The sequence below is a fragment of the Euprymna scolopes genome, chromosome 34 (assembly GCF_053919585.1).
Source record: "Euprymna scolopes isolate OS-2025 chromosome 34, ASM5391958v1, whole genome shotgun sequence".
NCBI classification, from domain to species: domain Eukaryota; kingdom Metazoa; phylum Mollusca; class Cephalopoda; order Sepiida; family Sepiolidae; genus Euprymna; species Euprymna scolopes.
In genome coordinates, this window is record NC_136515.1 from 30,078,124 (window position 1) to 30,103,587 (window position 25,464).

At 34.9% G+C, this 25,464-nt stretch overlaps 1 protein-coding gene across 2 annotated transcripts in view; it reads left to right on the top strand.

Annotated features, from left to right (window-relative positions):
- LOC145259151 (protein mesh-like) overlaps nt 1-25,464 on the top strand; it is a 450,682-nt gene that overhangs the window by 23,441 nt on the left and 401,777 nt on the right. For both annotated transcript variants that reach the window (XM_080116860.1, XM_080116861.1), the window contains exons 2-3: nt 12,051-12,193; nt 19,047-19,364. In XM_080116860.1, the coding sequence (XP_079972986.1) occupies nt 12,051-12,193; nt 19,047-19,364 (461 nt within the window). The remainder of the gene's footprint in view (nt 1-12,050; nt 12,194-19,046; nt 19,365-25,464) is intronic.

The window sequence follows — 25,464 nt, forward strand, 5'->3', positions numbered from 1 at the left end:
AAAAAGCCCGCAAATTTTCATGTAATTTCGTCGCATAGAACCAAAGATAAGAGTATTTCAATATTCAGTTTGGCTACGAGTATAGATATATCCATATATATATATATATGTACATATATATATATATGTACATATATATATATATATGTACATATATATATATATATATGTACATATATATATATATGTACATATATATATATATATGTACATATATATATATATGTACATATATATATATATGTACATATATATATATATGTACATATATATATATATGTACATATATATATATATATATATGTACATATATATATATATATATATATGTACATATATATATATATATATATGTACATATATATATATATATATGTACATATATATATATGTACATATATATATATGTACATATATATATATATATATACATATATATATATGTACATATATATATATATATGTACATATATATATATATGCATGTATATATATATGTACATATATATATATGCATGTATATATATATGTACATATATATATATGCATGTATATATATATATGTACATATATATATATGCATGTATATATATATATGTACATATATATATGCATGTATATATATATATGTACATATATATATATGCATGTATATATATATGTACATATATATATATGCATGTATATATATATATATGTACATATATATATATGCATGTATATATATATATATGCATGTATATATATATATATGTACATATATATATATATATGCATGTATATATATATATATGTACATATATATATATATGCATGTATATATATATATGTACATATGTATATATATATGCATGTATATATATATATGTACATATATATATATATGCATGTATATATATATATATATATATATAGTGTGCATAGATATATAAATACCCGTTCACATACATATATACATATATGTATATATATATACATATATATATATATATATATATATATATATATATATATATATGTATATAAGAATTAAAAATCGAGGCATAGCCAATAGATTGTGCCGTGGCCCATATGGTTAGGCCGTCAGTATTGCACACTTCATGCGTGTAGCGATCTGGGTTCGCACCTATATCCGAGCACGTCACTGATGGGATGCAGTACATCTAAACCCACTTTGGGTCTGGCGTTGTCCGTTGCCGATGCAATTGCTCGATTCTATCTTATTTTGGGTTCTAGCTTTATCGTGAAAAGTGTATCTGAACGGGTATTTATATATCTATCTATAATCTCCTCTTAATTTCTAATATGTATGTGCATATATATATATATATATATATAGAGAGAGAGAGAGAGATACCACCATTTTGCCAATTTTATAAGTTCTAAATCTCTGCGACTATTGATCAAAATTTAACAAATGAAGGCCCATTGGAAAGGTAATGACCTAAATTGTGTAGTGGGCTATGTGACATTTGCCTTTAAGGTTGCACAGAGCCTATTTTTGGCATATTTTTCCAGCCATAAAATGTTTTAATCATACAAGGATGGAGTACTGTTGCCACATCTGGGCAGGAGCTGCTAGAAAGGACTTATCCTGCCTTGATAGAGTTCAAAATTGACTTCGTAGCCTCGTAGGGGATGTCCTGTTCTCTTCCCTGCAACCTCTTTCTCACAGAAGATATGTTGCGAGTTTGTCTCTGCTTTATCGTTATTTTCATGGCAAGTGCTCGGCTGAGCTCCATTCTATGGTCCTCTCTCGCCAAACTTTCACAAGAAACACCTGTCTAGCAGAAAACACTATCACTAGTTTCCCCCACTCTTTATCTGTGCCTAAACCTAAACGTAGCTTCCATGAGCAAAGCTTCTTTCTTAGAACTGCACGCCTATGGAATTGTCTTCCGTTTTTCTGCTTTCCAGCTGACTACAATATGGTTGTCTTCAAGTCTAACGTAAATAAGTTTTTGATGAGCTGTTCCATATAAGTGAACAAATTTACCGACTCTCCATTACTAACGGTTACTATATTGTCCAATTTCTACTGTACACTCTTTAACCCTTATCCTCGAGTGGCCTCTTGGCCTTGATAAGTGGTGATGCCTATGTAAAAAAAGAAAAAGAAAAAAGTTATTTGTTTTCCTAGTTTTGCATATGAATTAAAAATATATCTGATATTTCCCCCAAACCTCTGGCCTTAATGCAGGGGAGACTAAAACTTGTTGCTATGATTTCAAATGATTCGAAATAACAGCAAGGGGAGACTTGATTCCAAATATTTCTCATATGTTATATATACCCTCTTTTGGAAATAGGGTACGATTATAAATATTTCCAGTATCAAATAAACCTTATACACTGTGAAATTTACTTTATGTATGAAAACCAAAGACGGGAGATATAACATATGAGAAATATTCGGAATCAAGTCTCCCCTTACTGTTATTTTAGATCATTTGAAATCATAGTAGCAAGTTTTAGTCTCCCCTCCATCAAGACCAGAGGTTTTGGGGGAAATATCAGATATTTTGTAATTCATATGCAAAACTAGAAAACAAATGATTATGATTGAAATATTAGTAAAGGTTCAGTATCTTTCCACCCACAAAAAATACTTTAAAATTATCACTATTATAGGTTTTCGAAGGTGCTGAAAACGAAAACTGGAAACGTGTACTTTCGATGATATGAATAAACTATAGTTTGAAAAAGTGGCAATTACTTTTCTATATTAATCTAACGTAAAGCAAACACCCACTTTATAGCCAAGGTGACCATAAAGTGGGTGCTTATTTTATGTTAAATTAATATAGAAAAGTGATCCTCACTTGATTAAACAATAATATGCGACCTTAGGGGCAAATGTCACATAGCCCACTACACAATTCAGGTCATTAGCTTTTCGAGGATCCTTCGTTAAATTCTGATCAATAGTCGCCAACGTTTCGAACTTATAAAAGTGTCAAAAAGTGGTAGGTATTTAATTATTTAATTATTATAGTAAATGATCTATATATATATATACTCTAAGCCAAATTGAATATTGAAATACTCATATCTTTGGTTCTATGGGACGAAACTACATGAAAATTTGAAGGCTTTTGAAGATTATAATACTATTCTATGGTTAAAATTTCATGACAATTGGTAAAAGAACCTATATTTTCCAACCAATAAAATATGTCAAATTTGCCTACATTTGAATATATAGTGTCCTGGCAGGCCAGCTTTAGTTTTGCTTCTTCTGTTGTCTCCCCTGTGGTCTTGTACCACACAAATTGAAAATGAGTTTTATATAACTTAAAGCACAATTTTCACACACAAGATTATTTAATCTAGAAACCATGTGTTGCTGCTGTGGACACTTTTAATGAGTCTTAAGTCAATAAACTTGGTAATTATGAAGTTGCAATGTGTGATGTGAGATAAGAAAATGATTTGCCGACAGGAATTTCCATTCCTCTGTTCACACCTAATGATGTCTCTTGTTCTTACACGTCTTTATGATATCACGTTACGCTAGTGTTACTGCATAAAATTCATTGGGTTACCAAGTCTGTCACACATCCACGTTTTATCATTAAACGCACAGATTGAAGGGACACATCATGAAATCTCATAGGTTTGGGGGTGTTAGGGTTAGGGTTAGAAAATACAAAAGAATGACACAAAATCAATACTAGATAGATTCATTTAGTATGAGATGATATTCTTATTTATTAGAGTGGAAGGATGTATCCAAATTTTGAACTAGGATCAAAGTGTAGTAATCATTCTACAGCTCAAATATGAAAGCCAGAGAGGAGATGAAGCTTCCTCATTCATAACAGAATTCTTATCTGATTGACCAATCTAATTTTAGACCAGAGAGTTCCATTTTGAAGAGCTAGATTCCTACTATAAACTGACCATGGTGATGTGGGAAGTCGGTAAGGAAATACTCCTTAGCACTACCTCTACCTTTGGGAAAAGGATAGATTTTTTTTTTTTTTTTTTTTTGCCTGAGGCGCCCTTATTTGTGATGGAATGTCTTTTCGTTTCCATCCAAAGTGCATTTTTTTGAAAGAACTAAGTTTTCCACACATTAAAAATTGAGCTTGTGTCTAACTTGATGCCTCATGATGGACAAGTAAGTATCTAAATGTCATTTCTTCATTGTAAATTTTTATTCTTTATAATAAAACAGTGATTTTTCCTTTATTTCATTGACGAGTATCGCTTTCTATCCAAAGGCTGTATATGCAAATCTACTTTAGCAGCCATTTTGATTCAATTTTTGATGAGTGTTTTCAGAAAATATGTGTTCCTTTTGCATTCTTATTTTACATTTTATCCAACTCAACAGCTTCTAACATCGTTACCCATAGAAAAAGTTGAAAAAGTTTTACTCTCACACTCAAATCTACTACCATTGCCACCCACATTCACCAGGAAATCTTCTTCATATGATGTATATTTCATTATTTCATATTATGCTATTGTCTATTAGCTACTCTACTTTTTAATCCTAAATAGGGATTGCTCCCTTCACTGCTCACATTTAATGATTCATTTTGCTTTTCACAGGGTTAAAAATATTTTGACATATTTACATGCTGCACCTATTAGTATACACACGCAGTATTATATGTCACATGATTCTTTAGAGACCTTTGTGCACATTATCACCTTGGAAAACCGAGATAAGCGATTTATAAAGTAACACAGTGGCATTGGGGGGGGGGGCTGACTACAATGAAGTGAGTAGAGCAAAATGTTGTTCTTTCTTCCCAATCTATGTTTTTTTTCTTTTCTTTTTGTGATAACAGGAAGCTTTCAAAAGTAAATAACTCTTTAAATTGCTCTTCAACAATGAATGTGTAACAACATGTTTCATTTCAAATCCGGGTGTGGTTTTCGAGTGTGGCGTTGGGATGTGGTGTTGATAACATATCTCTTGTGGACATTTTTTTTATAATATTCATTCTTTTTGGGGAGGGTGGGGGCGATATTTAGAGTGAATTTTTCATTAACCTTTTCTATTATACATTAAAGTCATATTTTTCATGGCACGTATGTGCGTGTGCATGTCGCCAGTTAAAAATGAGAAACTTCATTAAATACACTTTTAAACCTTGCATAATCAGATTGAGCGTAACCCGGGCTGGTTAGGGTAAAAACTTCCAGTCCTTTTGGATCGTTAGGGACCAAATGTTGGAGGGGGTGTCTCACTATTACAGATAGTTGTTTGGAAAACACTGGAATTAGGTTTAACTGCTGGCAGTAATATTTTTCTTTTTTTTGTATATTGAATTAGTTGTCAGAGAAAGAGAGAGAGAGAAAGGAGGAATAAAGATAATGATGGTCAAGAGATAGAAGATGAAGAGAGGTATATGTATTTGGTGACTTCAATGTCCACCACAGTAACTGGCTAGGATTCTCAAATCACACAGACGTAGCTGGTAGCACCACATATAGCTTCTCTATATCTCATTCCCTATCTCAGATGGTTACATTTCCGACACGTTTCCCAGACCAGCACGATCAACATGCCTCACTTCTAGATCTCTTTCTGACAACAGTTCCCAATGACTGTACAACAAATGCCCATAGCCCACTCGGGAATGCTGATCACGCTGTGATAATGGTAGAAATCAGCCTAAATTCTCGCCCTAAAACTGAAGACCCACTACTCAAAACAACGAGGTATTACAAAAAGGCTGATTGGGAAGCCATCAGGGAGCTCATCAGAGATGCCCCATGGCAAAATATCTTTACTCTTCCAGCGGAACAGTGTGCAAATGAGACAACTGAATGGTTCAAAACTGCTATTGAAGCACATGTTCCCGCACGGAAATACTATAGCAAGCCCCACTCCCCCCAATGGTTTACTTCTGCTTGTGCAGCTGCCATTTGTCAAAGGCAGCATGCGTTCCGCAGATTCAACCGACATAAGTCCAGCTCAAATAAACAGAAGTTTATAGAAGCTAGAAATAATTGTAAGAGAGTGATAGACACAGCTAAGTCAGATTACTCTGAAACCACCAGAAAGCGCATCGAAGCACAGAAATTAGGAACCCGGGATTTTTGGAAAATCTACAACAGCGTAGTTAATAATGGACAGTCAATTATTCCCCCACTAACAAACAATCATGAGGTTGCTTGCACGGCAACTGACAAGGCTAATCTGCTTGCCAGTCGGTTTGCCTCAAACTCCACACTGAACTCGGTACACCACTCACTCCCTGATTTTCCTCTGCGAACAGACGCCACACTTGACGACTTGAAAATCACCCCTTCTCAGGTACATGCTATTATAAAAAACCTAGACACCTCTAAAGCATGTGGACCAGATCTCATCCCGGCTGTGCTATTAAAAAAATGCTCTGCCGAGGTTGCTCCAGTTCTGTCCAAACTTTACAATAAATGCCTTAACGAATCTTGTTTTCCCGACTGCTGGAAAACCGCCTCTGTGGTACCAGTCTTCAAGAATTCTGGTGAAAGAACTGACCCACTAAATTATCGCCCCATTAGCCTCCTCCCGCTTTTCGCCAAAATATTTGAGTCCTTAGTTAATAAAGCCCTAGTCCAGCACCTAACAGCTGCTAAACTCTTGACTGACAAACAATATGGATTCAGGCAAGCCCGTTCAACAGCAGATATCTTAACTGTAGTTTCTGAACGTATATACCGTTCATTGGATAAAACAGGGGAGGGTAGAGCGGTGGCCCTTGATATATCTAAGGCTTTTGACAGGGTATGGCACGATGGTCTTCTAAGGAAAATGAGATCATATGGAATCACTGGAAGAATTCATAACGTAATTAAATCCTTCTTAAGTAATAGAAAAATCAAAGTTGTCCTCGACGGACGTACATCCAAACAATATGACATAAATGCGGGAGTGCCTCAGGGGTCTATCCTTGGACCTCTATTGTTCCTGATATTCATAAACGACCTCCCTGATAATATTGTTTCGGAGATGGGTATATTTGCCGATGACACCACTCTCTATAACAGATATGAGGGGAAAACAAATGAACACATATCCAAGAAAATGGCAGAAACACTAGAGGATGACCTCCAATCCGTAGTGGAATGGGGACAAAAATGGTTGGTCTCATTCAATGCTGCTAAGACTAAGCTTGTTTCCTTCAATAACTACAAGAAACCTTCTCTACCACCAATAGCAATGGCCAAGAACACATTGCCTGAAAGTACTTCTTTTAAACTCCTCGGCCTAACGTTTACAGGGAATATGAACTGGAATAGATACATTGAGAGCATTGCCAAGGCTGCTGCAAGGAAGGTTGGCTCCCTCTACCGTGCTAGAAAACTACTTACGCCTGCCAGTATCCTATACCTCTATAAGGCAACCATTCGCCCATGTATGGAGTACTGTTGTCACATCTGGGCTGGTGCATCTGCTGCTTGTCTCTCGCTCCTGGACAGGGTTCAAAAAAGAGTCGCAAACCTGATAGGTCCTGAACTGTCATCTAGGCTTCAACCTCTGTCCCATCGACGAGATGTTGCATCCCTCTGCCTGTTCTACAAATACTTTAATGGTGAATGCTCTGACGAACTGCAAACACTTGTACCTCCCCGACGTAACTACCCCCGACAAACCCGACAAGCTACTAAGTCTCATCCCTTTACAGTGGAGATCCCTAGGTGCAAGAAAGCCTTTTACTCCAATAGTTTCTTCCCCAGAACTGCGGGTCTTTGGAACTCCCTTCCGGGATTCTGCTTTCCCAACTGCAATGATATGCAGAAGTTCAAGTGTAATGTTAACAAACATCTTTCTACTCTTCTCCCTTCATAATGACCCCGCTAATTAATTCCCTAATAGTAGCCCCCTGCTTCAAAGTGGCACTGTGCCTTGTTTGGGGTGAAAATTGAATAAAAAAAAAAAAAAAAAAATATAGAGAGAGCAAAGGGGAAGAAAGTAAAATGGAAAGAGAGATATAGAGAGAGAGCAGGAGATGTGGAGAGAATAAGAGATAGAAGTTATGTGAACAAAGTATATCTGAACAGCAAATTTATTGAGGTTTTGTTTCCTTGATGAGATCATTGGAGGACACGATGGAGCAGGATGGATAATATATGATGCTAAAATTAATAATTTGGTGCAAAAACAATATCGTTTTACTCATATGTTACTTTTACATATCATTTCTGAATCAATTCATTGATATATATATAGCCAAATTATATATCATTTTAAAGCATGTTTTCGCTCTATCCTGTTATTTATTATCAGTCTCAATTTCTTCATTCATTTTTTCACTGGCTTTTCGACAGCATGGACAAAATTTAAATCCACATGATTTTCTTGTTGCAGTTCAAACTAGGCCGAAAAGCTGCAAATACAGCCCATGATATCAATGATGCGTTTGGCCCGGGAACCATTAATGAACATGTGGCACAACGATGGTTCAAGAAATTTCGCTATGGTGACGAGAGCCTCAAAGATGAAGATGGTCATGGACGTTGATAACGAATATTTGACAGCCTTAATTGAAGCCGATCCTCACAAAACCACATAAGTAGTTGCTATTGAACTTAAGATCGACCCCTCAACAATCGCCGCTATTTAAAGCAAATAGGGAAGTTAAAAAAGTTCGATAAACGGGTGCCACATGAATTGAAAAATAATTTTAAAAAATCATCATTTTAAGGCATCTTCTACACAAAAAAAAACAACTCATTTCTTGAGCGGATTGTGACGAGTGATGAGAAGTGGATCCTCTATGACAACCGGCACAGTGGTTAGATACCGGAGAAGCTCCACAATACTTCCCGAAGCCGAAATTGCACCAAAAAAGGTTATGTACCAGAAGCTCCAAAGTCTGTGCCTGAGATTGGTCAACATAAAGGGACCAATTCTCCTCCATGACAACGTTCGCCCGCATGTTGCTCAACTGATTCTGCAGAAACTGAACAAATTGGGCTACATATTCACCGGAATTCTCACCCACCAATTATCACTTTTTCAAGCATCTCAACAACTTCCTGTATGAAAAATGCTTCAAAAGTCGAGATGATAGCGAATCGGCCTTCAATGACTTCATCGCTTCCAGAACTCTGGATTTCTATGCTAATGGGATAAAAAATAAACTTGTTTCTGGTTGGCAAAAATGTGTTGATTCTAATGGTTCTTATTTTGATTAGTAAACTTTATTATGAAAGGAGTTATCTTTTGAAGTTGAATGTCAAAAAAACATTTTTGCGTCAACCTAATAGAAAGTTGTCCTGTAAAAACAGGTATAAATGTACAATATTTTATGGGTAGGTTGTTCTGAAAAGGACAGTTTGTTCTGATGAATACAGTATTAATATTTGGCCAGAAAAGGGAGATGTCAGTTGCTGTGTCCAGTTCATGGACTGATCAGGTCAATGGATTTACAAGCAAGAGGTAATCAACACAGTAACCAGAAAAATCAATGACTGGATGAAATGTGGCGTTAATTATAGTCAGATTTGTTGGTTTGTTAAAGTTTGCTCAAACTACAACTACAAGCTTCCGTTTGCCAGACAAAAAGTAACATATCATTCTATAAGTCATGTTAACACAACTAATAAAACATCCATATGAGTTTTATAAAGTATTAACCTTCAAATGGCACGTAACAAGATTTGAACCTAATCAGATTATTAAATTACAGTTATCTAAGTGAATCTATTGTTACAAGTTTTCAAAACAATGGAAAAATCTTTTTTATCTTTGCTTAATTGCAGGCTGCCTCATGACGCTAATCCAAATAAAGAGACAGCAAACATAGGGAACAAAACTGCTACTATTGTACATACAACTTGGGTGTTAAAGACAAATTTCTTTTTTTTTTTACACAGAGGTCACCACTTATCAAGGCTCAAAAGTCACTCGAGGATAAGGGTTATTAGTAATCAATGGGATAGTATCGTAGTAATTGTTAGCATTGGAGATTTGATAAAGTTTCTTACTGGGGGGGGGCGATTCATTAGGAATTTGTTTATGTTGGACTTGAAGACATCCAAGTTGTAGTCAGGTGAAAAACAGGCAAATGGAAGAGAGTTCCACAGGCGTGCACTTCTAAGAAAGAAGCTTTGCTCATGGAATCTACACTTTGATATAGGCACAGATAAAGAGTGGGGAAACTTACTGACAGTGGTTTCACCTAGACAGGTGTTTTTCGTGAAAGATTGGCGAGAGGGGGACAGAGATTGGAGCTCAGACAAGCACTTTCCATGGAAATAACGATAAAACAAAGACAGGCTCGCAACTTCTCTTCTGTGGGAGAGAGACTGCAGGGAAGAGAAAAGGGCATCCCTCACTAATCCACGAAGTCTATTTTGTACTCTGTCAAGGCAGGATAGGCTGTTTTTAACAGCTCTTGCCCAGATGTGGCAGCAGTATTCCATTCTTGGACGTATTTGGCTTTTATATAGATAGAGAATTGCATCAGTAGTGAGATATCTTCTGAAGCGGTAGAAGGATCCTACCATTTTCCCAGCGACCTTGGCAACAGACTTGATGTACGTGTTCCATTTCAGATCAGGAGTAAAGGTCAAACCCAGAAGCTTGTCAAAACATGGAGCCTCCCTAAGACGAGAGCCATCCATTTCAATTGATGTCAGATGTGGATCAGAGCATTGATGATGTAAATATAGGAGCTTGGTTTTAGATGCATTAAAAGTAACCAGCCACCTCTTCCCCCACTGTGCTACGCACTCAAGATCAGAGAAGAGAGAATCAGAGAGAACTTTGTCATTTACGGCCTTTGATGTGTTGCCATAGATGGTAGTATCATCAGCATAGATGTCAATGAATGATTTAAGTATGTGTTTTGGGAGATCATTGATGTAGATCAGGAAGAGAGTTGGCCCCAGGATAGACCCCTGAGGGGCTCCAGCATTAATACTGATACTCTGATTTCTGCCCATCAACTACTACTCTTATGAGCCTATCGGCGAGAAATGATTTAATAATTGAGAAAATATTTCCAGTTATAGCGTAGCTGGAAATCTTGTGAAGTAGGCCCCTATGCCATACCTTATCGAAGGCCTTTGATATGTTAAGAGCAATTGCCCAAGCAAGGAAGCCTTTGTCAAGAGATTCACTAATCCTATGTGATATAACCGTTAGCACATCTGCTGCAGATCTAGCAGAATGGAAACCATATTGTATGTCACTAAGAAGGTTGTTTCTGCTGAGGTGGTTGACTACTTCTCTATTTAATATGGATTCCAGCAGCCTACTCATGACACACAGGAGACTTATTGGTCTGTACTGAGAGGGGGATGACTTATCATCTGAATTCTTAAATACAGGGCATACTGATGAGGTTTTCCAGCGTGTTGGAAAGCTCTTCTCCTTAGGGCAATGCTTAAACAGTTTTGTAAGTATGGTTGCAAGTTCTGGTTGAAGCTTTTTCAACACTATAATTGGAATGCCGTCTGGGCCAGTTGCTTTACTGGAATCAAGGTTATTAATTAGCTTGGCGACCTCATGCACAGATATTTGTATGTTGCATAACGTGTTTTCTGTTATAGGAGGAAATAAGGGGAGTTTTCACCACTACGGCGTATTTGCAACCCTAGATTTGTATAGTTTCATTTTTGCAAGCACGTAAAAAAAATTATAACAAAATATATTTAGCTATATTATCTCCTTTGTATTAATGAGTTATCTCCCTTGAATTAGTAATAAGTCTTTATTAGAAGTCAAGCGATAAATAAGAGTCTTCTTTCTCACTACAGACAGCATAACTTCCAGAGCAAGGATACTAAAAAGAGCTCTCGGTTGGTTTCAATAAAAAGCAGAACAATGTTGGTCGCTGGTTTGGCTGCCTCATACCCAGCATTACAACCTTCAAAGGAAGAAAATTAAAAAAAAAAACAAAAAAAAAAACAGACATGTTCCACATGAACACCACATGCTTGGAAAATACTCACTTCACACCACAAATTTATGCATTGATTAATTTTGTTCATAAATTTTCCTTTATCGTTTTCGATTGTAGATATCTAACTCATTGGACTTTTTCATTTTTTTTTCTATTTACATTTTCTGTATTTTGCTTTTATTCTTTTTTCAGTTACTGTCAATGGCCGAGAAAGTATTTTGTTTCCGTATGGAGAGGAAAATAATGATACATATGCTCATCATGATGAAAGCGAATATTCCATTCAATTACCGCACCCCATCCAATTTGGTGGTTACGAATACAAAGAACTTCATGTAAGTCACATTTATATTTTGCAGCTGATTTATTTGATTAATTAAATTAATTAATTAATCTTTTCATTTTTACTTACTGTTAGGATATTATCTAAAAAGAATATAGTAAAAATATTTTTAAAAATAACATTAGGAAGTGATGCTCCTCAAAATGTCTACAGAGTTGTGGAAAAAAAAACAAGATCCAACATACGTCGCAATTTACTGGTATAACAATCATCTCATCTCCATTTCCATATATTCAAGAGCTGATGATCTTCAGGTGCATGTCTTCCCATTGCTAATGTGTTTTGCAATTTTTTAGATGAAGTTTAATAATTTTATGTATTTGGACAACTTGGTTGTTATATTTACAATATTTTAAAAGATGTAACCTCCAACCTTCTTCAGGTGCATTTTTTCAAACTTGGAAACTTTACTGTTGAGCTCAGTAATTTTTATGCTAAACTCTGGTAACCTGGATGGAATTTCAAACTGAATCCTTTGTTTAATTCATGGGGGTAGATTATTCTCATTTCATCAACTAAAACTGGGTAGAAGTGTTAATTTATGGTATTCCGAGTTATTTCTCGAAAGTATTTGATTGCACTCATTGTGGTAAACTCAAAGAGATCATGTTAGCTTCTGGATCATTATTGTTCCTGGCTTTGAATAAACGACCTTCCTGAGGCAACTGTGTCTGAGATGGAAATATATTTCACTGATGATGCCACACTCAACATGTGTACAAAAATGAATGCACGTATATTCAAGGAAATATCTGAATCCTTAGGAAGTCACCTCCAGTCTGTAGTGGAATGAGGAATTAAATGGATAACATTCGATGCCGTTAAGACCTTTAAGTGGCGTTGCCTTAACAATTATAAGAAATCTTTTCAACCACCGAATGCCATGACTAGTCCAACATTCAAACTCTTTGACTTTACATTCACATGAATTGGAACAAATATATAGAAGACACCATCAAGACTGTTACAAGCAAAGTGGACTCCCTTTACCATGGTAGAAAACTTCTCATCAGAGAGTATCCTATATCTCTACAAAGTTACCATTCGCTCATGCATGGAGTATTGTTAGCATGAGTTTGTGCATATCTCTCACTCTTAGACAGTATATAAAAAAAGTATCTAATCTAATAGGCCCCACACTGTCTATCAAGCTCCAAATTCTGTCACATCACCACAATCTTACATTCTCAAATTGCAAGCCTTTGGAATTCACTCCTTACTCTCAATTTCTTCTTTGTACCAACATGCAGAAATTTAAATATGATATAAATAAATATGTTGTAAACGTTAGGGGTTTCATAGTCGGTTGAATCGCTGAAACTAGAAATGCTTACAAACATATGTACTAAACAAACACAGATAGTTCGCAAGTACATAAATACACATTTTATGACAAATTGACAAACATGAAAGTTATATAACATCACAATGCAGAACAACAGTAATTTGTCTCATTCACTTAGAAGAGGTTAAAGTCCTACTTTGTCTCATAGTGAGACAATGTTCTCACCGGGGTGAAACCTTACATTTCTTATCAAGGCCAAAACATCTCTATGTCTCACCCTTGGGCGTTATGCCCACAGGGTGTTATCACGGCTTCCCTTCTTGATGCTCAAACTCGTTCTCTGTGCCTGTGTCAAGGGAAGTCACTCCCCAGTGTCTATATAAACCGGTGTTCTTTGCCTAAATTCACCTACAAATATATGTAACTAAATGTACTCGACATCATCCATGAATCAATGTGTTTATTGAATTTATATATTTCAGAAATTATAACAAAAATATTGAATGTAAGTAAGGATGAAAGTGTATGAATAATATAAGCGACTATTCATGAATATATGTCTTAATGACATTTAAGGCCACTTATTTTTCTATGTATTTCTGTTAATTTAAATGATTAATAATCGAGAATGTAAAAGTAATCATTTAGAATAGACAATTAAATGGTTTCGAAAAGAAAAGTGTAAGTAATGAAAGTGCCTTTTCTTAAGCTAAAAATGTAAAGCATCTAATGTACAATTGCAAGATTGAAATATGAAATAATAATAATAATAATAATAGTACTACTAACGTATATATCTTATAAAACGCCTTTGTAAGTGGTAGTAGTTGTAAATGTGAGAGTGAAAATTTCTTCCACTTCCTGTATGAATGACTATCTTAAGAGAAAATATGGATCAGGACTAAATATAAAAATCAAAGAAAGTGAATGAAACCAATTTATAGTTTCTGAAAACAAATATTAGTAATTGGTCGAAATCAAATTTGTATGTGCAGATTTGAGACAAAAATCCTAATACTGATCAACTCTATAAAAGAGTAAAAGTCTCACTTTATTTTATATATAAAATTATTTTCACCAAATGTTCTGTTCCATATTCACAAAAACATTTTAAGCACATTTTATTTGAACAATGCACAGTAAACATCTGGTCTTCTGTACATCATGACAGTATTATTTGAAAAGTGAACATCGTTTTTGGCTATTTGAAATAAAGTAGAAATGAATGACTATTGGAATGAAGCTAATTTTCATGAGTTTAATGTAAATAGTTTAAAGGGAAATACATTTTATTATGATATAAAATGTCTGATCATTTTTCAATGTTTGATTTGTTATTTTTTATGAAATGGGTATTCTAATAATAATAATTTTATATATCTGTTAATATAAAGTTAGTATGTGATTATGGAATCCATCCTTATGTTTACATTTTGAAAAGTCGAGAAGTTGACAGCACTTACATCAATTTGTATCAGGACTTTTATGATGGAATCACAGCAACTTTAAAACTTCAAGAAGACAGTAAAAAGATCAATATAGAAGCAGGTTCCAGATAAAATGAAAACCGTTCACCAAACCTCTTTAGATTCTGCCTGCAAGGTTTGGTGATCCATAAATTGACTAAGAAGGAAAAGGCATCAGTATAAACGTACCTTGTTCATCTATAATTTGCCGACAATATAATTATTATCAGTCACACACCTCAAGAACTAGACGGGATTCGTAACGACATTCGCAATGCAAGCCATATAGTTGACCTTAAAATGTACACTGGAAAACCAAGATCATGTTCAACAAATATATTACAAAGGCACCAGTTATAGTAAATGGTGAAAATATTGACATAGTTAACAACTACATAAAGATGAAGATGATGAGAAGCAACACTAATATCATATTTGAAATCAAAGGTATTAGATATCAATTAATTCTAAAATTTCTGTTTCTTTGTATTTTAAAGGGCATTGGGGGGTAATATGGATATAACTTCCCATTTCAAAATTCAAATATATCAGATTTACATTGAATTTCATTCAATTATCAAACACTAAGTAAGATTCCCTGAATTTTAATTTCTGCTTAAAACCACTTGAGCTTAAGCTTCAAATTTGCAATATTTTCTAGATACAAAAACGGAATAAGAACTCCAAGCATGAGGTTTAGTGGCATTATATGATGTATACAATACAGTGTGCTTGAGACGAATTTGATCATGTTTAAAAGCATTTGAATGGTTGTTTTTGTTTTACGGCATATCAACCCTTTTCAGGTTATTTAATTCCAACTCCAAATATTGAAGAATTTTTTTTTAATAGAATATATTTGTTGTTTTCAAGTCCGTTTCTATTTAACCCATAGTTGGGACCCTAACAGGTACTACCACTCCGGGTCAGAGTGGACCTGGGAGCAATGGCTCCACACTCCCCAAAGCCCGCAAGCTGGGGCCTCACCACTGGATATAGTTTAAGGTCATATCCAGGACCAAAAAGCATTTGAAGTGTTTAATAACAATAAAATTCAAAGGATAACTGTTTTGTGTGCAGTAGCTCTGAAAGATGGAGATGGGCAAACAGGGGAATGTTGTAAGAGGGTTACATCACCATGATTCATGCCAGATTAAAAATTTCGGAAATCTTAGCTGTAACTCAGTGCTTTTTGAAAACAGTGAGCTAGGGAATTCGGATGATGTGGAAGCAGTAGTTGACAGAAAGGATCATAGCAGGTGACTGACTGTGTCTGATTAATGATATCTGTTGTGAAGCCGCAAAAAAATGTATGGCAAGATGCAGGCAATACAAACTTTGGCGAGAGAAATGAGCATCTAAGTGGTGACTATGAAGAATGCACTGAATGAGGATCTTTGATACTCTTTATACAAGAGTTGCAATGGCCAAATATACACCTCCAAAGCTGAAGGGAATCGCTTTATGAAATCCACGAAAATATCCAGTTTAGTTAGTTGCACACCATGCAGAACAACTGGTGTCTTGTTTACACTTTGCACAAAGTTGCATTATGAAGACCAAGTTCCTTCAAACTGCAATGATCTTGGATCTTTGGATGTCTAGCAAAACATGCCACCCGATATCTTCAAAGAGGAACTTAGACTCAATTCAGATGGCTATATTGGGTTGCTGCTTACTGTTTTCAAGCGCTGGATGAAGAAGGAAAAACCAGTACTCAGCTCTGTGTCACACTTTCGAAGCAACTGTCTAAAAACTTCGACAGTTTCATGAGTCACTAACCAGCCTTATTGCAATTCCATGGATTAATATATGCTGGACACAGTTAGAAAAAATACCAACACTAATCCGCTTCAACACCGATGGTAAGTGGATAACTAGGATCAAATCGGTGCTAAGGTATCCCTCAACAAATATTATAAAGGCCACATGCTCAATGTTCAGTTCCCATTCTCGGGTTGGAGGCCAAAGCTTCTTTGAATGAACTCTATTCGAAAAATTTACTTGGAATTTTGAGAATACATCAATTATTAGCCAAAATATGATTTCTTTTTTATTTCCTCAAATGAGTCTCAAACACCCTGTAAATTAACAAAAACTATTCTTTTTTTTACTTTGGATGTGCATATGAATATGTTTGATAAAATAGTAAGCAGAATTAAATTACCAAAATGTCGATTTCCAATGAGGAGGGGCGGGTAAACCACTTTTTTGTTAATTAGCATTTGCATATTAATCAGCTTTTTTTTGTCAAATCCATTCTGTAAAAGTTTTGAAATCGAATTTAAAAGTTCCAATCCATCATTTAAGTGCTCTCTCTCCATGACTGAAATTAATAATACAAATTCATTTAATGGTAAGATTTTATTTTGTACTTACCTCATTATCATGTCCAATTGTTTCAAAGAATTTGCAGAAATTAGCACAAGATCAGTTAGTAACATTGAATAACCAGGGACATCAACTTTTATGAGCGATACCTAGATGGAAAACACCATCGGTTTTCATTTACAAAATCTTTCAGAAGCCGAATCACTCAACTACTTGGAATCGTGTATAGCGATGTTTGTGGAAAAATACAGGCAAATCACTTGATGCAACTGAAAATTTTATCACACTTACAGATGATAGATCGAGATTTGCTTCAGTAAATGTGCACAAGGGAAAATTTTCAAGATGTTTGTAGAGTAGAAAACCATGGTAAAGACGTCCACTAGACAGAAGATTAAAACTTTAGCCACTAATAATGGCAAGAGCACTTTGAGAGAGTTTGAAGATTAAAGAAATATGCAGTACAAACGATAACATCCAAGTATGGAAATATTATAAACCAAATTTATGCATCTTTGGATGTTATACCAGCGGATGAAAGATACAAAAAAGAGGATCGTAAAGCAAAGAAGAGCATATTCCTCAGATAGGTGGATATAGATTTAGGGGTAGCCAGCCTTGTAACCCCCTTCCCTTTATTAAGCTTTTGAAGGGCTTACTTTTTGGTTAGCCTCTTTGGAATCCAGAGGATTGAAAACTGGTGGTGGGGGTCTCTTCCAGGCGTGGCTTAAATCTTGAAGTGAATCCACTTTTCTCCCCCATTTTATTATTATGTCTTATACAAATCCACCCAATGAACATCTTACTATTGCCTATAATAACATCACAGGTTTCAGGTCGAAGTTTCTAGGTATTTAGTTCTTTCTCTTGTGCGAATCTCACATTCTTATTCTTTGTGAGAATAATCTGGTTACTACTATCGATATCAAGAATCGGTTAGGTTGAAAAAGGTTCTTGCCGAATTTTTAATTTTGATATCAGATTATGTATTTTCAAATAAGTTTGCGTTATAATACCTTTTTTTATTAACGTTCACTCCTAACAAGGCATATCGTCATTTGGACGTAAGGGACTACGATTTGGAACTCGGCCTAGGATTAACAAGATGTTGGTTTACGTTACATTTACTTTACATATATCATTTTAAAGAGCGTTTTCTGCTCTTTCTATCTAATCGTTTTAAAACAATTATGTATTCTTTTTAGAACGTTGAGTACAAGATGAAAAAAAGGAAAATGGAAACTCGTGCACATATTGACGACAACATCACATGAAGATTATACATACATTTAATAATCGCTATGACGACACAGAGCGAATAATATACATACATGATTAAAGACGGTATATAGTGTTGATGCACGTATTAATTACATACATTTAAAAGAGACACAGATGAGGTATCGAAATTATCACTTGGTATGCAAAAAAAAGTGTCTATTCATTCGTAAATTCATCTTCCAACCTGGAATATCAAGTTCACTTCTGTGTTGTTTAATTTGACATTGTATCAATAAATATCCAGCAAAGCGTTCGTGTCTCCAACAGTGATGTTGTATTTGAGCCATCCCCCCCCTTATGTAAATAAGAGTAAATAAAAAAAAATTTAATATCTAAATTCTATTTATTTAATTCCATGACTTTAAGCTCCAAGCAACAACAAATATGTATTCTAATTGGTAAAACAAAAATGTTTGTTCACAACTATGTGACTGCATCAACAAATGAAATTAACAAATCAAACTTTTTTTTTCTATTTTCAGTTGACCTCGTATGGTTACCTCGGCTTCACACGTTCAGTATTTCAATATGTCGAGTGGGGTAAGAATGTTCCTAAAAAAGACGTACCACTTTTGGCACCGCTTTATTTTGAGGCCGTCTACGTAGGCGAGATGTCAGATGACAAAGATGGAATTTATTATCGGATGCTGACATCAGAATCAGAACTCTTAAACAATTTAACGCTTATGATTCGTGAGTCAATCGTTGGAGCAAGTCGTTTCAAAGCAGACATGGCTATTGTGGCCACTTGGCACAATGTCAGGCATCGGAATCATTTGTCAACCATTAACGAGAAAACGGTAAGTTCATGTGAAATTCCTGATCTTTTCATTAACTTCATCTGAAGAAATATACAATTTTTTTTTATAAAATGTTGATCCAATGAGAAAAGTGTCATTAATATGCTAGGCAAACCATGTAGTGATGTCATGTTAGGTAGCCAGGGATTCCATCTTCCACGCCGTCTAATTGATCATTCATTACCATGCTCATCATTCCATATGTGTTCATAGCAATCGAATAAACAATTTATCTGCGGTGTATTTCATGGTGAGAGACTTCATTTCTTTTTTTTCATAGGCAGATAACACATTCAAGTGTTGATTAAGAAATATTTCTCACTAGAACTGAATAGCTGGCGTCACAGACAAGCATCTTGTCATGACGTTATTAAGGTAGGAATGTTTGATATTCCAACTTTATTATTTTAGTTGCAATGTTTTCTTTTCTATTAGTATTATAGTTATAGTTAACCAGCACGGGACAACTGGCTTTGCCGGGTCATAAAATATGTTTAAATAAATTTTAATTCATACAGATTTCATACTTATTATTACAGAGCCAATTCTCTATCAAATATTATATTGTAACTAATATATAATAGTGATTTCAAAAGTTAAAAAAATTAACTTGGGTCCCATCAGATAGAAAACCGAAACATTTAACACTCCAGCCGCGTTCCCTCTGATATAGATATTTTGATATAGATATCGAGAAATAGAAAAAAAGATTTAAAATTAAACGACTTGAAGAAATTAATTGAATTTGGGCAAGTTGAAATGTGTAAGTTGAAATGCCAAAATGTTCATTTCAACTTGTCGACATATTTCTATGTGTGTTATTCATCCAACCAAAGATTTTACTCCTTTCAAACCATCATGTATGATTACTATTTCCTGTTAATTTCAGCGTCATGTGACCAGTAGTTTAAGAGTTTATCAGTTAAATATTTTCATACAGACACACACATACACATACATCTACTGTTTTGTTTATATAGGAGATTATTATTATTATTCACATTTTGTGTCTAGCTGTTGGTATTGCCGATTTTATACTGATAGGCGGATCATAACAAATGACCATAGGCTATCAGCATCTTCTTTTGTCAGTCTTTCAGCACTTTCTGCAAGATTCTAGCATACCGAAGTATACCTACATTGCAATGGATCCCAATTTTCTCAATCTACTTGTCAAATCCTCAGGGCTCCCATCACAATAGGTATAAATTCTTCAACTTCCACAAACTTTTAATTTCCCTTTTCAAGTCTTGGTACTTTTCGACCTTCTTTTTTCCCCCCTCCACATTCACATTAGCTGACATTACTATATCAACGATTATTTCTTTGTGTTCCTTTTTTCCTACAAGACTCTAATCGAAAAAAAAAACCTGGACTCGATTCTCAGCAACACTCTCCACTCTAACCATCCAGTTCTCGAGAACTCAACGGCTCGACTCTCTCAAACATCTTAACTCCCGGCCTTATATTATCTCATTTATGCAAATTAATGCGCAATCGAACCTGCTGATTGGTCGCTTTCTCGTCTCCCATCGCTCGGGTTTCGAGTTTCACTTCCATGACTGCAGTCACACTCAATTTTCACTACACGCCCCCCCGATCTCATGATTATAAACTGAGTAGGGAAGTAGTATTCGTCTCTGCTAGACACAGCTAGCGCTCAACACTCCGCTAGACACAGCTAGCGCTCAACACTCCGCTAGACACAGCTAGCGCTCAACACTCCGTTAGACACAGCTAGCGCTCAACACTCCGCTAGACACAGCTAGCACTCAACACTCTGCTAGACACAGCTAGCGCTCACTACTCCCCGACAAAGACAGATACTACTTAGCAAAAGTGGGGCTACACGGCTAGACACAGAAATGAATTTTTTAATTTCTCATTTAAAAACGACTTTACATACAAGTCGACTATATCGCATTGTAATTCTTTTTAACAGCGATTACTTTTTCTTCAAAAACAAAATCGACTTGAATTGTACTCTCACCAAAATAACTATCGTTCAAAAACGACACGTTTTTTCTCCTTTTCAGCACGACACGATTTCATGTAAAATTCCGTATTTAAAAATAACTTTTAAATACATACACGTCGTCTGAATCACATTTTAAGTTCTTTTAACAGCGACGACTTTTTTCAAACGCAATAAAATCCGACTCGAATTGCACTTTCATTAAAAATGAAAGTCGTTTAAAACGACACCTTTTCTTTTTAACACAACGGGACTTCATTTTAAATTCCTCGTTGAAAAGCGAATTTAATGCATACGAGCCATTCGAACCGCATTTCTTTTGACAACGGTGACTTTTTTCAAACACAATAAAATCCGATTCGAATTGTACTCGAGTAAAATATTTTTCGTTTAAAAACGATAACTTTTTTCTTTTCAATACAACAGGATTTCCCTCTAAATTCCTCTTTGAAAAACGACGACTTTAATACACACATGTGGTCCGAATCGAATCTTTAAGTTCTGTTAACAGCGACGACTTTTTTTTTTAACAAATATAAGCGAATTTCATTCCACATTCTACGTTTAAAAACGACGACTTTAATACGAACAAGTAGACCGAACTGCATTCCAACACGTTCATTTGACGACGATAGTTAAAGAAATACAACAATTCCCACTGGAATTAACAAACAAAAAGACAAAAAAAGTCCGACTCACTTCATATCTTCAACTTTCGCAGTTTGACACGACTCATTCAATTCTCTCTTTGACAACGCTTTTCAATTTTCAACGCGACTTTTAATTTTCCAGGTTCGACGCTAATCATTAAAAATTTCCCATTTCATCTTCGCCGCATCGGTTCCATATTTAAAGCCGAAATAGCTTCTAATTGGAAAAAAAACCTGGACTCGATTCTCAGCGACACTCTCCACTCTAACCAGGTTCCATCCGGTTTTCGAGAACTCAACGGCTCGACTCTCTCAAAACTTAACTCCCGGCCTTATATTATCTCATTTATGCAAATTAATGCGCAATCGAACCTGCTGATTCGTCGCCTTCTCGTCTCCCATCGCTCGGGTTTCGAGTTCGCACATGCAGCCCACCTCCCTGACTGCAGTCACACTCAATTTTCACTACAAAGACTAAATCTGGCCTTCTTGCTTCAATCATATTATCACATTGGATATTCATATCCCACAATAATTTCAGATTATCACTTTATTATTATTATTATTATTATTATTATTATTATTATTATATTCTCTTTGCCATGAAACCAGAAATGATGCTGTTTACGCCATTGCGCAATTCCGCATGCAGATATTATTATTATCAAATTAATAGTAGGGAGACTCGACATTGCCTGGGATTTAATATGGATCAATAAAAGTTTCATTCTTGCATATTTTATTGTCATTGAAATCGGTGAAATTGTCTATTTTTCAATCAAATCGATTGATAGCTGTGTCTGTTTGGGGGCCTATCTCCATGCAATGGGAGGAAGCTTCACATTCCTCTCCGCGCATAATACATTGCACTGTAGAGAACCTACTGTCGATTTCATAAAATTATTTTTATATATAATGGTTAGAATCAAAGTTTAAAATGCAAAAGTATCATGCTTCAGTTGTGCTATAAACAGAAACATTCATTTCGAAGGCACCCCCGTCATATCAAAGAACCTAGTGTTGATTTTATATGCCGAGCCTTTCTGCTTGTGTAGTGATAATGGTTTGAATTAAAGTTTAAAATGCAAAAATCAAGTATAATGGGTTCAATTGTGCTCTAAACAAAAACATTCATTTCGAACGTGCTCCTGTCATATAAAAGAATCTACTGTTGATTTTAGATGATAAATTTGTTTGTGCGGCGATAAAACTTCTCGAATGCACTTGTAATCTTAGACTGTGTAAAAGTGGTAACTTTGATCAAAATCAGACTGTTTTGTTAATTTTATTTTTATTTCGGACTATTAGTCTCATCTTTATTAGTTGTTGTTGTTTTTTTTTTTTTTTTTTTAATCTTTTTATTGGTTCACAACGTTTCGGCCAACTTCCTCTGGCCTTCGTCAGGTGGTAACCGCGACGGATAGGAACTTCGAATCTCCTAACTGCATTCTCAGCCATCACTGCCATCCGTAGTTGTTGTCGTCTCACCACATTTTTGACCAATTACCTCTGGCATGCTGAGAATGCAGTTAGGAGATTCGAAGTTCCTATCCGTCGCGGTTACCACCTGACGAAGGCCAGAGGAAGTTGGCCGAAACGTTGTGAACCAATAAAAAGATTAAAAAAATAAAAAATAAAAAAAAAGACAACTAATAAAGATGAGACTAATAGTCCGAAATAAAAATAAAAATAAAATTAACATAAAATGCTCATCTCAAAATAAAAAATTCCAATTAAGGAATAATATATATATATATCAGACTGTTTTGTTTTTCGTTTTATTATCGATTTTCGTTTTATTATCGATTTTCGATAATTTTCGGACATTCTGGTACAAAACCTATCTAAGAACACAAACATTCCCAAAAGGTACATTTGTATGAAATTTTTAAAAAATCGGCCCGGCTGTTTTGGAGTCCATAGGGAACAAACTCACCAGCACACAAACACACCGACACAGTTTCTTTTATATAATAGATAATGTAGTAGGTATTAGTAGTTAAGAATGCATACAGGTGACAGAAAAGAAAAATAGAAGATATGTTAGCATTTAATTTATTTGTAGTTTGTTATCGATGGACATAAATAAAAGTTAAAAACATGTAATACATAAACAGTAATCAAAGAAATGAGTTCTACAATTTCTCCTATTACAATCAGAAAACATATACAGAGAAATGAAAATGTGCAAATGCACTAAATATCTAAATTATATTTACACAAGTTTCTCGAGTAAATGGCAAAGTTTTGCTTCTTTGACCATACTCTGAGATTTCAGTTACTCGATCAAAAAAAGTTTTCTAACAGATAAGACTATTAGGGTTAGAAAATTTTGTTTAGAAAGAGAGCAGCAAAAAGACGTGTATGCAATTTGAAAGTTGTGCCGTAAAGAGGAAAAGTTTTGTTCTGAATTTTACTCCAGATGGAAAAAACTACAAACTCTTGTGCTAAAAGAACGTTAATATAGAAAATATCTATCCAATATAGAAAATATCTATCCAATATAGAAAATATCTATCCAATATAGAAAATATCTATCCAATATATATCAACAATGCTAAGATTTGCTGCTCATCTCCTCGATTAGCACTTACGTTACTAATTGTTATGGTACATGTTTTACATTGTGATGTGGTGTTGCAATGAAATTAAATGAGCCAAGTCTATATGAATCAAACGATTCTCACATATTCACAAGTTTGGCAACTCAAAATACATCATCAAGATGGCAACAAATACGTTCACTGTCACGCCACTCAGTGAAACTAAAGAAAGAAAACGGACATTGTTAAAAATCAAGATAATTAACTAGCCCAAAAGAACTATAAATAGTGTGAATATTTAATTCAGAAACCAAAAATATAATTGATTTCCAACTGTATTTATATCTGTTTAACTATCAGAATATAATAACATATATATATTTTTTTAATTTCTTTTTTTTTTTTTTACATAGGTATCACCACATTATCAAGGCCAAGAGGCCACTCAAGGATAAGGGTTAAAGAGTGTACAATAGAAATTGGACAATATAGTAATCATTAGTAATGAAAATTTGGTAAATTTGATAACTTATGTGGAACGGCTCATCAAGAACTTATTTACGTTAGACTTGAACACAACCATATTGTAGTCAGCCGGAAAGCAGGAAAACGGAAGCCAATTCCACAGGCGTGCAGTTCTAAGAAAGAAGCTTTGTTCATGGAATCTACGTTTAGGTTTAGGCACAGATAAAGAGTGGGGGGAATTATTGATAGTGTTTACAGCTAGAAGAGTGTTACTTGTGAAAGTTTGGCGAGGGGGGACCATAGATTGAAGCTCAGTCGAACACTTTCCATGAAAATAACGATACATCAGAGACAAACTCGCAACATCTCTTCTGTGAGATAGAGGTTGCAAGGAGGAGAAAAGGACATCTCCTACGAGGCTACGAAGTCTATTTTGAACTCTATCAAGGCAGGACAAGTCCTTTCTA